Raw genomic sequence first — 14,893 nt, forward strand, 5'->3', positions numbered from 1 at the left:
CTGTTCTATGGTAATGACAACCTTTCACGAATCCCTTAGATATAATCTTCAGACCTCACGGGGTCTGTGAACCACAGATTGAAAACCACTGCCCTATCACATCAGGTACTTCATTCAAAGATAGACCATTATCTAACTTTCCACACACCTTTCAAAACCTTCCGTTTTCTATTGGTTTCACACACACACTGATACAAATAAAATACATTCTGTCTCTTTATCATAATTTGATGTCGTTTTGCAAAAGGTGGGAAACAAATTGTGTTCCTTCTTTGCAATACTTTCCCATGTATGGTGGCAAACAAATAACAACAAAAATCCCAACATCAAAAGCTTAGGACAGTTTAAATTAGACAAAGAAAACTTCAAGCCCTCTAGGAGCCTCAGTATCCCATTGAGTGGGGTTCCAATATGTGCCAAGATATTCACTTTAACAGGAATATGACCTGTGTACTTCACCTCAATCCAGAAAGCCATCCAAGAGTTAGCAGAACCATATCTTAAAGGAATTAAATCCTAGTAACATAAAGTAGTGTAGGTCTTTACGATATACTGTATAGGAGCTATTGGGTGGACTCAAACACAGTAGTGTCTAGCAGAGACAGTGAATGGCATTGGGAGGACATCTTCTCAGCGTTCTTGTTTCTCCCAGCATAGGTAGGGGAGGAGAAAGGCAAAGATATACTGCCACTGTTCCCTATTTTATATCCTCAGTCCATGTGTCTAGAAGACACTTGTCCAGACACGTCCTGGTGGGCTTCGCTGAGTCACTGGGTTGAGCAATCTCCCTGGTGTGGCCTTGTGCAACTGAGTCATAGCTGTCCCCATTGTGTGGTGCTTGGCCAACTGTCACTGAATTGTAAATCCCTTGATTATAAGTCCCCAGCTGATTAATGGTCATTGAACACCCTCCTGGGTTGGAGTCCTTTGTATGTCACTAGCAAATTTACAGTATATTTCAGTAACCATACAACAAAATCTCATAACTTCATACACACTGATGATATACATATTTGGACAGAACAAGGGGTTTCAGCAGATCATGACCTTTCATATGATTTCTTATATGGAATGCTTTATATGAAATATCACAACCACATATGAATGATGAATATGGGAGTTTCAGGGTGCCATTTTGAGGTACAGTGTGTCATAACCATATTCTGTTTACATAAGCAGGCACAAATATACTCTTTGTAAAGCTTGGATCAACAAATGAAAACTTGCATGTTATTAACATCTACATTTACAATGAAGAGAAGTACTTAGTCTAACTATTCTGTGTTTGTACAGTGTCTAGCACAATGGGGTGCATTCTTGGCGGGCCCTTAGGCACTACCATAATACATGTAGTTATTATTAAAAATACTAATAATTGCATTGTTTTTAGGTAACAGGAAGAAGCTACATATTTCAGAATTACAATGGGAAAAAAAAATACACCTTGAAAATCAGAGCAAAAGGAGATATTTGTTGGATAAGCAAGAATTGGGGGGAATGGAGTGAGCCCATTGAGTTTGGTAAGGATGTTGAGTATTTTATTTAATTTTCCCTCGGTAATTACCTGTTTCGCTTACTGTCTCACCTTCACAGACACAAACAAATCTTAATTCGATTCAAATATTTTATTCCTACCTGCTCAGAAGAAAGTGAGGGAGATTACCATGTACCTTTTAATATTTGGGAAGCACTCAGATACTGTGGTAATGAATGCCAGAAAGAGTTAAGACGGAAACAGCAATAAGTGCTCAGCTACCATGGTGATGAGTGTGGCATATCATAAACACATGTTCCTTTGCCACCAGCTCATTGTTGTCATCTCTTCTTCCACCACCATGTCCTCTCCTACTCATCCTCATTCTCTGTATCCTCATCCCTGTCCTCCTCCTCTTTTGTCGTCTGATGGAGTCCTCAGAAACTCCGGGGCTCCATGTGTGGGATCATATTAAAGAAGTTCTGTATTAAAATCACAAATGAGTTTGATTCCCCAGAGTTTAAATTCCAGGGTATTACTAATTAAGAGGTCTCTTGGTTTTTGGTACTGTTTCTCTCCCTCTATGTGTGAAACTTGCAAGCTGCTAATTGCGTTTGTACATTCTAAGACAGAGTCTGTTCTCAAAGCAATTCTTTGTAACAACTACTACTCACACAGAGAGAGACTCAAAGCAATACTCTGTAACAACAGAAACAGCACCCAGAGACTCCCCGCCCTTTTGTTGTATTCATCTCGCTTTGTTAACAATTGTGATTAAAATAGAGATAGAGGATGTATGTGGATGGATGCTTGGTGTGGATAATAACTGAATGATCAGGGAGGTGCCAGCCTAAGAATCCAGTGTCCATCGGCTGAAGAAGGCATCAAGTGGAAATAACAGAGGACCCCCGGAGGGCAGGCTGGAATCCACCCAACAGCCTCAAGGATGGGAGAACCAAAGAACAAGATAACATCTAGCAGCACGGAGCCGTCAGGAATGTGCCATCTGCAGATTGATTCAGCAACAGCATGATGAAGCAATTCCCATAGACTGGCATAGGAAGAAATTCCTATAAAAGTGGACTCTAGAAAGTGAGAACTTTGGGGTCTGATTCTGCAAACCAACTTCCAGGAGCATCAGATGAGCATCTGACAAGGCCCTGCTCCCTCCTCATGTCCAGGCCACCTGGCCAGTGGCTTGGCATGAGCAACTCTAAGGCTGGTAACTATGATAACAACCTTGCAGAACCTGTGTGTGTGTGTGTGTGTGTATGAATGAATGTGTGAATAAATATGAGATTGAATGGAAAGTTATAGCTATAACTAACTGCTTACTATGATTCTTTCTGTATTCACAATAAATGTGGCATTTTGCCTTTTCCCCTTTAATAAGATCCTGCTGGTTTTTATTTTACTGGTATAACACATGGCCCTGGTTGATCTATACTTCTGTTGGATTTATAAATTCTATCTGTTCCTGAGTCCTGTACTCAGTAAAGTATCAGACTGAAAGGTATTTCAGATTACACAAGTAGGCTTGTCATGCTGGCATTCATTGCTATCGGTCATCTAAGCAGCTATTTGACATAGCCATGTGTGCTCATCTTTACTATGCAAAAAATGTATAACCTTTGTAACTGTCTTTCTTTAAGGTAACCCAGATGATACAGTTCTTACAGCTACAATTGTTTTACTCCTCATAGCACTCGGAACAATCCTAGTGGCATTGGTCATATTTTTTCTCTGCAAAAGGTAAAACTTTTTGTGAAACATGGATATACCCCCCCAAAACAACTTTAAGTGTCTAAATTTTGCCTGATCTTTTTTTTGCAGGGTGATATTTATAAAGGGATTGCAATATATTAGGGGGAACCGGTACCACCACTATTTATTAAGGTTGCCCGACACTTCCCATTCTAAGACTCCTGTTTTCAGTTGTTTATAACTTTGCCAAGCCATTTGGACAGAAATTTTCCATGCTGCATCAGGGTGAATTAACTTTCTTTCTTTCTTTCTTTCTTTCTTTCTTTCTTTCTTTCTTTCTTTCTTTCTTTCTTTCTTTCACGTCAGCCAAAACAGTTCAGTCATCTCAGAGAATGAGGCTAGGAAAAATATGCTGATTTGCCATTTGTAAATAAACAAAAACAAAAACAGCGATCTTTTCTTTGGATAGCTCTAATGCTGATGCAGCCATGCTTTGGAGCACGGACTTGAAATTTGGCAGACTGGTACCCTTTGTGGCTGTGTCTTTTGCTGTTGCTGTGAAAATTGCAAACATTTGGCCTAGTTATAAGCCTTTGAATAATTGAGGTTTGCACATGCTCAGTAGGGCCTTGCTAGAGCTTAACAGCTGAAATCTCTAAAGATTTCACCCTCACCTGCATGCTTGAGTCTCTCACAGCTCCTGATGCTGACCCAACTGCCTATGCACCATCCCCACAAAGTGACTGGAGCATGCTCCAGACCAAGACTACAGGGGTTCATTCCCTATAATGGCTGCTCCCAGCTGCTCTGAAACGAAGTGGGGCTGAACACCAGAACTGAGATCAGGGAGCCTGTCTCCCCTGTCCTCTCAGTGACACCCTGCTAGCACTCAGGCAACATGGAGGAGGGAGTAGTCTGATTCAAACACAGAGGGATCAAGAACCCAATGTAAGGCATTGCATGAGAAGTCTAGGGGAATAGATCGGGACAAGGAGTGTTGGGGGCAAAAACTGGGCCTAACTGGGCAAGACTAGGTCTGGGAGCCAAAGAGAGAAATGGGGGAAAGATGAAGAGAATGGGTGGGGAGGAAACTGTGATTGGATGAGAAGCTGGGTGAGATTGGGACTGGAAACCAGTGGGATGAGGAGAAAGTGTGGGGAAGGGAGAGAGATCTGACAATGAGCTTGTCTGCAGGAGGAGAACTGGAGCTAACAGGACAATGAAACTGGGACAATCAGCCATGGGAGATGAGAACACTGAGATTGGACGAGAAGCCCCAGGAGAGAGACTGGGAGCAGGGGAGGGAACTGGGACTGGCTGAGCAAGACAACTGGGGACAAGGAACTGAGGCATAAGGGGAGGGAGGACTGGTAATGGCTGGTCAAGGAGGCTGGGAGTTGGAGAGGACGGTGACTAGGTCTTACTGGACAAAGAGGCTGGGATTGGGATCAGTTGCCTAAGGAGTGGAGACTGGGACAGGCTAGTGAGGAGAATGGGACTGGTAGCCAGTGGTGGGATAGAGAAAGGACTGGGAGAGGGACAGGTTGGGGGAAATGGGGAAGAAGAGGTAAAGCCTGTGGGGGATGGACCGAAGAGTCTGTGCCCACTAGAGCAGTGTTTCCCAAACTTGGGACACCGCTTGTTCAGGGAAAGCCCCTAGCGGGCCGGGCCAGTTTGTTTACCTGCCACGTCCACAGGTTCAGCCAATCGCTGCTCCCACTGGCTGCGGTTCGCTGAGCCCGGCCAAAGGGGGCTGCGGGAAGCGGCGGCCAGTATGTCCCTCGGCAAAATCTGTCAGCAAAATCTGTGAACCACACTGGCAAAGTGTCCCATCTCCCTCTAATGTTGGTCGACAGAGGATAACAACCTACTATTGGTACCAGTTATCTATTAGCTGAAATGGCAGAGGTCTATGTGGTAGAGGTTGAAAGGTTCCAACCCTGCTGATGACCCAGGAAGATGTCAATTTGATGCCATATGATGGAATTTCTGGGTTTTTTTTCAACAGGCTTTTTAAAAATCGTAGGTAATTACACACCAAAAATCCATTAAATCACATTCATGTGCAAAGTCAAGCACTCAGAAGTTAGGAAATGGCAACTTGTACAACCCTGATTTATTGCCCTTGTGCATGTGCATTATGATACAGTCTTTAATATGACCACATATATACTATTTTTTCCACAGGACCTCTGCTTCATTCAGTGCTCAGAATGGTGTGCATTTAATGAACCGCTAGTCAGTATTTTGTTTTATCCTCATTATTCAGTCTGTGGGTCCCAGGCCTTTTTTATTGCACAATATTCTAATCCTGCTGTAAAAACAGAATTACTGATTTTTAAATAGGCTTTTATACATGGTGCTCATTACTATAGCACCTTCACTAGAGTGCTTCATAAACATTAATGAATTATTTCTCCAATACCCCTGTGAGATGAAAGGGGCTATTTTATTCCCATTTTACAGATGGGAAGAAGAGGCACAGAGAGATTAAGGTCATAACTATCCACTTTAATTTTGGATGCTCAATCTGAGACATCTAGGACCTTATTTTTCTGAGTACTCAGAATTATGTAGAACTTCATGTGTTCAAAGTGAAACTTCCATTGACTTCAGTTGCAGTTGTCAGTTCTCAGCACTTCTGCAGCTCAGACCAAGGATTTCAAGTCAGGTACTCTTAAAAAGTGGAACACACAATTAGTGACCACCTGTGGAAAGTTTGATTTGAGTGAGCACAGAATCTCATAGGAACTTTGGCAGAGGCAGGGATAGAATTCAGTTCTCGAGGGCATCATTCAACTGCCTCAACCAGGCAACCAGCTTTTCTCTTCCTGTGAGCCCTACCTCATTCACTGCACACTTTCCAAATTCTGCAACAAATGAGCCAGGGAACCTACACACAATACACTCATTCACTACACAACCCAGAGCAGGTCCATCCTGTGAATTGAATGAGGCAGGAGTTCTGCAAAATAATATGAGATTATGTAATTAAAGACTATATTGTAATGCATGCACACAAGAGGGCAGAACTAAGATTGCCCAGGCAACCTTAATTCTGGCATTACCTAACCTTGCACTGCTTGACTTTGCAATCTTAATAATGTTCTTTTAACATAGTTTTTGGTGCAGTTACATACAAAGATTGTCTTTTCTAAAGTTTTGTGTCCCAAAAAGCTTGCAATCTAATTTATATAAGTAAACACCTGGAGTAGTGAAATCAATGACAAGTCTGTAACTATGCTTTCCTATATATTAAATCCTGTCAAGTAATATTTGTACTGTTTCTTTAACACTGCAGCAGGAAGCCAGGTCAGTGGGACGGCAGTGGAGCAAGTTTTGGGCAGAAGGTTACTCGTGAAACATAAGAGCTTTAATAAGGAGCATAATTCTCCACCTGTGTGGCTATTTACACTAATGCAAAATAAATGTAAATTGCTATCATTCCTATTCAATAGCATTTTACATTTACTTTGCAATTATGTAAATGGCATCATAAAGTTCAGGGCAATGGAGAATCAGGCCTAAAATGGTTTCCTTATTCTAATCAAGTTCCTTGTTTAGTATTAGAAGAGAGTGACTTTCTGTGATTTTTTTTTTTAACCAGTCACAAGGCAAGTAGTAGTAATCAAAATTCTAAACAATTAATTGATGTTACTCTGCTCTACGCTAACCAAGCATAAATTTTCAGTTCCTCCACTGATTCACTGTACCTTGAAAAAGGAAAATAAGAAATGTCTCAAACATGTAATAGAACAGAAAATATTTGTGCATGTCCTATACCCATCTTTTTTTTTTTCTTCACCATTTCTTTTTGTTCCCAAAGATACTGCAGTTTGAAAAAAATGTTTTCTCCAGTTCCACAGCCAAAAAACAAATTTGATGAACTTTTCCAACTATCTGATAAAAATATACAGGTACATTTTTCTTATGTAAAATTTGTTGATTGTAAGGATCTATCACAGACTGGAACATCTGGCACAAAAAGTCGAGGTTTGCATTTCAATTTACAAATATTAAGACAGTTTGATGTGAATTCTTTGTTGTTGTTCAGTGTTATGTGCTGTTAAACAGTTGTTCCAGCCCACTGGTTCTCCCATTCTAATGCTGAGTGACTATTGATACCGGTCAATTACAGGTATATAGATGTTTGTAATTCTGACCAGTGTCACGTGATTAAGGTCAAAACATAAAGATAATTCTTTTGCTAGCCCTGCTGTGTTGCTTCTTCATACCGTCTTAATATGCTTGAGTAAGGACTGCAGAATTCCCATTCACATTCATTGGAGTTTTGCATGAGTAAAAACTGTAAGAACCAAAGTGTTTCACCATTTATCTACAATCTATTTGGGTTAATAGAAAACTAGACAACAGAGAGACATTCACAGACTGAGAATAACTTTATTTTTCTTTACCATGTCTGGGAGAACTGAAAGAGAAGTTCAGTATTCAAATCACCTCCTTTGGTTTTATTCAGTTTGACATGGCTAGTTGACATTTAGCTCTTGACTATCACGTCAATAGTGTTGAAATAAACAAGACTGGCTCTTAGCTGGAAGATATTAATTTATTGTTTTCTGGAAACATCTTTTACATTGCAAAACAATGTAATGTTGATTTTGCCTTTGAGGTATCATAATACTGGTATACCCAATGTTGTTTTCCTCTTAATGATAACTCTCTGATAACCAAGAGGTGGGATTATAAAGAAAAATTAAAGGAAAAAAATGAAATAATTCCATTAAATACCTTTAACCATTAAATGAATAAACCGAAGTCTCAAGTGGTAAATTTCTAGTTAATCTCATGCATGAAACTAAAGGGAGATTTTTTTTCTTCCCTTCAATAGAGGGAATGTATGGATCTACCACCAACAAAATATGAAACTGAAGAAATAACTACTGTTGAAGAAATTAAATAACTTCTAAAAGCAAAATGAAGCACTTGGATTCCCCAACTCAAACAACTACAAATCCTCATGGGAATTTTGTATGTTTTGCACACTCGCTCCCTTTCTCTCCCCTACAGATACTGCCTAACACTTACATTATAAGACCCTGTATTCAGTTTCTTATAACTTTGTCAAATTTGAATCCTTTGGACAGAAGCTTTTCCATGCTGCATGTCTACTTGAGGGTGAATATTCTTGGAGTGTTTAAAAAAACCCATTTCAGTAATTTGTTAGAACAACTGTAGGGAAAAAAATAAGTTATTTTGCCCATATTAAAAAACCTCTTACAATGTTTTCATTGACAATCTCTAGTGCTTCCCTGCTTTGACACTGGTGGAAATTCAGCAGGGGTGTTGCTGTGATGACAAGAATGTGCTTTATTCATTCTTATGAATATCAGCCCAAATTTGGCCAAGTTATTAACCCTTGAAAAATCATGGTTCACACATGCTAAGTAGAGACTTGTTAAAGAGTTTGGCAGCCAAACTTCTTTAGGTTCTCACATCAGACTATGTCTAAATCTTGGTGATTCTTTCTGCATAACATCTCTAAGATACATCTTTTTCTATCCATCCTCACAGCTAAAACTCTAATCCAGGCCCTCATGATCTTACGACTTGATTATTTCACCATCTTTTTCTCTGGCATTAAGAAATGCAACCTTTACCCACTATTATCCATTCAGAATGCTGCTGCAAAGATCATTTACTTAGATCCTACCCCATTTACACTGCTGTTCACTCTTTTAGTTGTCCAATCACTGCTAACCTTTCTGGTGAAAACTGAAACAAAAAAGGCATTTGATACATGAGCCATTGCTATGTTTTCTGTTATTGTATTTCCCTCCTCATTCAGTAATGGGCCTAGCATAGAATCATAGAATATTAGGGTTGGAAGGGACCTCAGGAGGTCATCTAGTCCAACCCCCTGCTCAAAGCAGGACCAACACCAACTAAATCATCCCAGCCAAGGCTTTGTCAAGCTGGGCCTTAAAAACCTCTAAGGATGGAGATTCCACCACCTCCCTAGATAACCCATTCCAGTGCTTCACCACCCTCCTAGTGAAATAGTGTTTCCTAATATCCAATCTAGACCTCCCCCACTGCAACTTAGGACCATTGCTTCTTGTTCTGTCATCTGCCACCACTGAGAACAGCCTAGCTCCATCCTCTTTGGAACTTCCCTTCAGGCTGAAGGCTCCTATTAAATCCCCCCTCACTCTTCTCTTCTGCAGACTCAATAACCCCAGTTCCCTCAGCCTCTCCTCGTAAGTCATGTGCTCCAGCCCCCTAATCACTTTCTTTGCCCTCCACTGGACTCTCTCCAATTTGTCCACATCCCTTCTGTAGTGAGGGGACCAAAACTGGACACAATACTCCAGGTGTGGCCTCACCAGTGCCAAACAGAAGGGAATAATCACTTCCCTCGATCTGCTGGCAATGCTTCTACTAATACAGCCCAATATGCCATTGGCCTTCTTGGCAACAAGGGCACACTGTTGACTCATATCCAGCTTCTCGTCCACTGTAATCCCCAGGTCCTTTTCTGCAGAACTGCTGCTTAGCCAGGCGGTCCCCAGCCTGTAGCAGTACATGGGATTCTTCCTTCCTACGTTCAGAACTCTGCACTTGTCCTTGTTGAACCTCATCAGATTTCTTTTGGCCCAATCCTCCAATTTGGCTAGGTCACTGTGGACCCTATCCCTACCCTCCAGCATTATCTACCTTTCCTCACAGCTTAGTGTCATCCGCAAACTTGCTGAGGGTGCAATCCATCCCATCCTCCAGATCATTATTAAAGATGTTGAACAAAACCAGCCCCAGGACCGACCCCTGTCCTTGGTCTTTCTCTTGCTTCTAACTTATTTGTAAAATATTTTCTTGTTACACTTTATGTCCCTATTTAGGCCAATGATTAAACTTTCTAATTTTGTCCCTATATGCTTGTGTTGGTTTTTTTAAATTGTAACCTTTCTGACAGGTGGAGCTGGCAGCAGCCAGGGCCAGGTTCAATATCTAGGGGTTCCTTTTCAACAACACAACACAGAACCGGCTCAAGCCTCCACTCAATAACATGGGAAAATTACACATCACCCCGGGGTGCCTGAAAGGCAATACTTCCCCACTCGCAAGCATGGAGTCTGAGTGTAGAAAAGAAACTTTTAATGCAAGGAGAGAAGTCACTCAACATTAATTAGGGAAAATGCCGCAAGCAGGATTCATAAACCTAAAACTGTGAGCAGGACACCCACCCCAGAGTGGGAGGGGCAGTGCCTTCTGCCTCATGTTCTACAACCAAAAGTTCCTTTACTGTGCCCCTCTCTGCTCCCTCACCATATCCCACTCACAGTAGTTGTCCTTGGTCAGTGAGGACCCAGGGTTCAGAAATACATTTGTGTGAGTCACCTCCCACCCAGTGAAAAAGACACCTGGCTTGCTCCGCCATCTGAGCACTTGCTCTGGCTGGCCACCCTGCCAACTGCTGCTTCTCGTTGTCTGCAGCCGGCCAACTGCTCACCACTTTTGCCGGCTGACTGCTTGCCACTTTCACTGGCTCCTCCCACCGGCCACCCATCAGTCACCTTCCACTGCCACTTGTCTCATGACTGTAACCTCTGTAGGTCAGTCTCTTAGTGATTTTTTTAAGCTCTCAGTAGGATGGGCAGAAACACTGCTCTACCACAAGTGATTTCAGCTCTCATTGAGTACTTAACATAACAAAAGGCTCCTAATGATGCCTAATTAGCTTCATCTTTAAACTCTGGGGAGGAACAGGGTAAACCAGACCAGGGACCTTTAAGAAAAGTCCACACCTACCATCTGGGATACCTATCCCCATCCCTCTTACTTTCACAAGGCTCTGGCAATTGAGCACCTGGCTTAACGAGGTCCTTTCAGCTGAGGGTGACCCCCTCATTTGGGACAGGTTAAGCACAGTTCTGCTCCCCTTTAGTCATACAGCAAAGACAACAATATTGATCACATCATTTCATTTCCCTGCAGTCAGTACTAAAGTGATTTGTAACCCAACACCAGCCAAAGTTGATCACTTTGAGCAACACCACACTATCTGCTTGATATCTAAGCAGAGTAGGTGTGCTCATGCAAATACAATTTGCTCCTGAAGTCTCTCTCTCTCTCCCAGCTAGCTGTCAGGGGAGAGTTCATTCAGACCTTGCTTACATCATATTCATCCTTTGTAATTAGACCTAGTTTCCACTCTTCGTATGACTCTTTTTCCAGTTTCAGGTCATTGAAGATCTCTTGGTTAAGCCTAATAACTAGGTCAACATACAGTATTTATAAATTATTAGAGTGGCTCTACTTCCATCAGCCTTTTCCTATAAGTTTCCTCCTGGCAGCCAGGAGACACTGTGGTGCCTGACACAGGAACTGAGAGCAGGGAGACTCTCCTGTGCTCTGTGGCATCTAGGAGGAATCAGCCTGATTGGAATGCAAAGGGGACAGAGACAGGCTCCAGGAAGGGCTAAGCCAGGGCAGAGATAGCCTGTCCTGGAGCAGGTTTGAAATGGGGCAGGCTTTGGAGGGATGGGGATAAGGGCTGAGACCAGGACTGCATTCTAAGGGCAGGGGCAGATAGAGTGAAAAGGGAAAGTATCTGTAACCACTAGAGAACACTCTCTCCCTCCCCCCCGCCCCCCCGGCCTCCCTGAGCCTGGACTAGAAGCAAGGATTTTTGAGCCTGATCATTCTTCTGCTGTCTAGCAAATATTTATGAAACCCTCTGGCAAAGTGTCTTATCTCACTTTTGTGGCTGGTCCACATAGCAGTAGCTGGTGGTTATTTTCTATCAGTTACTCCATTGTATTTTAAGTGGTAGAAATCAGTGTTCTGGATCTAAAGGTTACAGTCTGTGCTGATAACCCATGTAAAGGGTCTATATGGTTCCACACAATTCAGTTTATTTTCAGTTTGTTTTTTTCTTTTTGTTTTTTGAAACCTAGGATATTCATACAAAACTGTTAAAATTAACATACATTACAAAGCAGTGCACTCATACATAAGGAAATGCCTGAATAAAGGCTGCCTGTGAAACCTAAATTTGACCCCTTGTACATAAGTATTGTTATAGTCTTTAATGACATGGTCATATTCTATTTTCTTCCTACAAGACCACAGCTTCATTTGGTGTACAAGAAGATATTGCTCACTGAGCTGATATGTATTCAACATTTTTTTTTAAACTCAGTACTAAACATGTGCTTACATCTGTTTCACAAACATTAACAAATTTATCTTCACAACCTGCCAGTGAAGAAAGGAGGTATTACTTGCCCCTTTACATAAGTGCAACTGAAGAGCAGAAAATAATAAGGCTAAAATGGTCACATGTCCACTAATTTTGGATGCCCAACTTGAGATGTTTAGGGCCTGATTTTTCAGGGTACATGTCCTATTGCTATCAAACTGAGTTGGCATATACATAACCATTGTAAAAAAATGATTCATAATGTCCAGTGAAACACATCTGTGAAGATTAAGAGGGAGGAAAGGATTCAGTATGCAAATAATTGATATATTTAAGGGCCAGCTTTGTGAAAACTGGCTAGTTTTTATACTTTTTGAAATTTTCTATTATTCAGCATGTACAGCTGGTACCTACTACTGCCATTAGTCAGTCTTTTGGGCGTTCCAATTAAAAACTCTTTTTGGGTGCAAATTTCTGAACATCTCAATGTTGCCTATTTTCCTAGGGCTTTTTTTTTTTTTTTAAAAGATTAAACTGTGATTGCATACGTTTGAATAGAAATTGGTTGTTGCAATAATACAGAAAACAAAAATTGTTAAATGTCTCATTTATTGAGTTCTGTGTTCCCACACTGTATAATCACACAAAGCTGCTGTTGCTAAATATGATAAAGAACCATAGAAAGCCTGAAAAGTGATACAAGCTGTAATTTACAGCAGAGATGAAGGGGATGCAAGTTCCATCAACACTTCCTTAAAAAAAATTGGGTCCCCTCGTCCAGTTTGTGTGTGTATATATAAACATTTCAATACCATACCAATCACAGTGGCTGCTCCAGTGCTAGCAGCAGATTTTGGTCTTTTCTTACCCCTGGTCTACACTAGGACTTTAGGTGGAATTTAGCAGCGTTAAATCGATGTAAACCTGCACCTGTCCACACGATGAAGCCCTTTATTTCGACTTAAAGGGCTCTTAAAATCGATTTCCTTACTCCACCCCTGACAAGTGGATTAGCGCTTAAATCGGCCTTGCCAGGTCGAATTTGGGGTACTGTGGACGCAATTCGACGGTATTGGCCTCGGGAGCTATCCCAGAGTGCTCCCTTGTGACCGCTCTGGACAGCACTCTCAACTCAGATGCACTGGCCAGGTAGACAGGAAAAGAACCGCGAATTTTTTAATCTCATTTCCTGTTTGGCCAGCGTGGCAAGCTGCAGGTGACCATGCAGAGCTCATCAGCAGAGGTGACCATGATGGAGTCCCAGAATCGCAAAAGAGCTCCAGCATGGACTGAACGGGAGGTACGGGATCTGATCGCTGTATGGGGAGAGGAATCCGTGCTATCAGAACTCCGTTCCAGTTTTCGAAATGCCAAAACCTTTGTCAAAATCTCCCAGGGCATGAAGGACAGAGGCCATAACAGGGACCCGAAGCAGTGCCGCGTGAAACTTAAGGAGCTGAGACAAGCCTACCAGAAAACCAGAGAGGCGAACAGCCGCTCCGGGTCAGAGCCCCAAACATGCCGCTTCTATGATGAGCTGCATGCCATTTTAGGGGGTTCAGCCACCACTACCCCAGCTGTGTTGTTCGACTCCTTCAATGGAGATGGAGGCAACACGGAAGCAGGTTTTGGGGACGAAGAAGAAGATGATGATGATGATGAGGTTGTAGATAGCTCACAGCAAGCAAGCAGAGAAACCGGTTTTCCCGACAGCCAGGAACTGTTTCTCACCCTGGACCTGGAGCCAGTACCCCCCGAACCCACCCAAGGCTGCTTCCTGGACCCGGCAGGTGGAGAAGGGACCTCCGGTGAGTGTACCTTTTAAAATACTATACATGGTTTAAAAGCAAGCATGTGAAAGGATTACTTTGCCCTGGCATTCGCGGCTCTCCTGGATGTACTCCCAAAGCCTTTGCAAAAGGTTTCTGGGGAGGGCAGCCTTATTGCGTCCTCCATGGTAGGACACTTTACCACTCCAGGCCAGTAACAAGTACTCGGGAATCATTGTACAACAAAGCATTGCAGTGTATGTTTGCTGGCATTCAAACAACATCCGTTCTTTATCTCTCTGCGTTATCCTCAGGAGAGTGAGATATCATTCATGGTCACCTGGTTGAAATAGGGTGCTTTTCTTCAGGGGACACTCAGAGGAGCCCGTTCCTGCTGGGCTGTTTACGTGTGGCTGAACAGAAATGTTCCCTGCTGTTAGCCATGGGGAGGGGGGAGGGTTGAGGGGGCAGCCACGTGGTAGGGGGAGGCAAAATGCGACCTTGTAACGAAAGCACATGTGCTATGTATGTAATGTTAACAGCAAGGTTTACCCTGAAAGAGTGTAGCCACTGTTTTATAAAATGTGTCTTTTTAAATACCGCTGTCCCTTTTTTTTTCTCCACCAGCTGCATGTGTTTCAATGATCACAGGATCTTCTCCTTCCCAGAGGCTAGTGAAGATTAGAAAGAAAAAAAAATGCACTCGTGATGAAATGTTCTCTGAGCTCATGCTGTCCTCCCACACTGACAGAGCACAGACGAATGCGTGGAGGCAAATAATGTCAG

At 42.3% G+C, this 14,893-nt stretch overlaps 1 protein-coding gene across 1 annotated transcript in view; it reads left to right on the top strand.

Annotated features, from left to right (window-relative positions):
* LOC141995151 (granulocyte-macrophage colony-stimulating factor receptor subunit alpha-like) overlaps positions 1–8,208 on the top strand; it is a 32,175-nt gene extending 23,967 nt beyond the window's left edge. Inside the window, exons 9-12 of the mRNA XM_074966055.1 lie at positions 1,391–1,520; positions 3,127–3,226; positions 7,005–7,095; positions 8,028–8,208. Coding sequence (XP_074822156.1) covers positions 1,391–1,520; positions 3,127–3,226; positions 7,005–7,095; positions 8,028–8,099 — 393 coding nt within the window. The 3' untranslated portion in view covers positions 8,100–8,208. The remainder of the gene's footprint in view (positions 1–1,390; positions 1,521–3,126; positions 3,227–7,004; positions 7,096–8,027) is intronic.
* Positions 8,209–14,893: the final 6,685 nt, after the last annotated feature.

This window comes from Natator depressus, chromosome 1, assembly GCF_965152275.1.
Source record: "Natator depressus isolate rNatDep1 chromosome 1, rNatDep2.hap1, whole genome shotgun sequence".
NCBI lineage: Eukaryota > Metazoa > Chordata > Testudines > Cheloniidae > Natator > Natator depressus.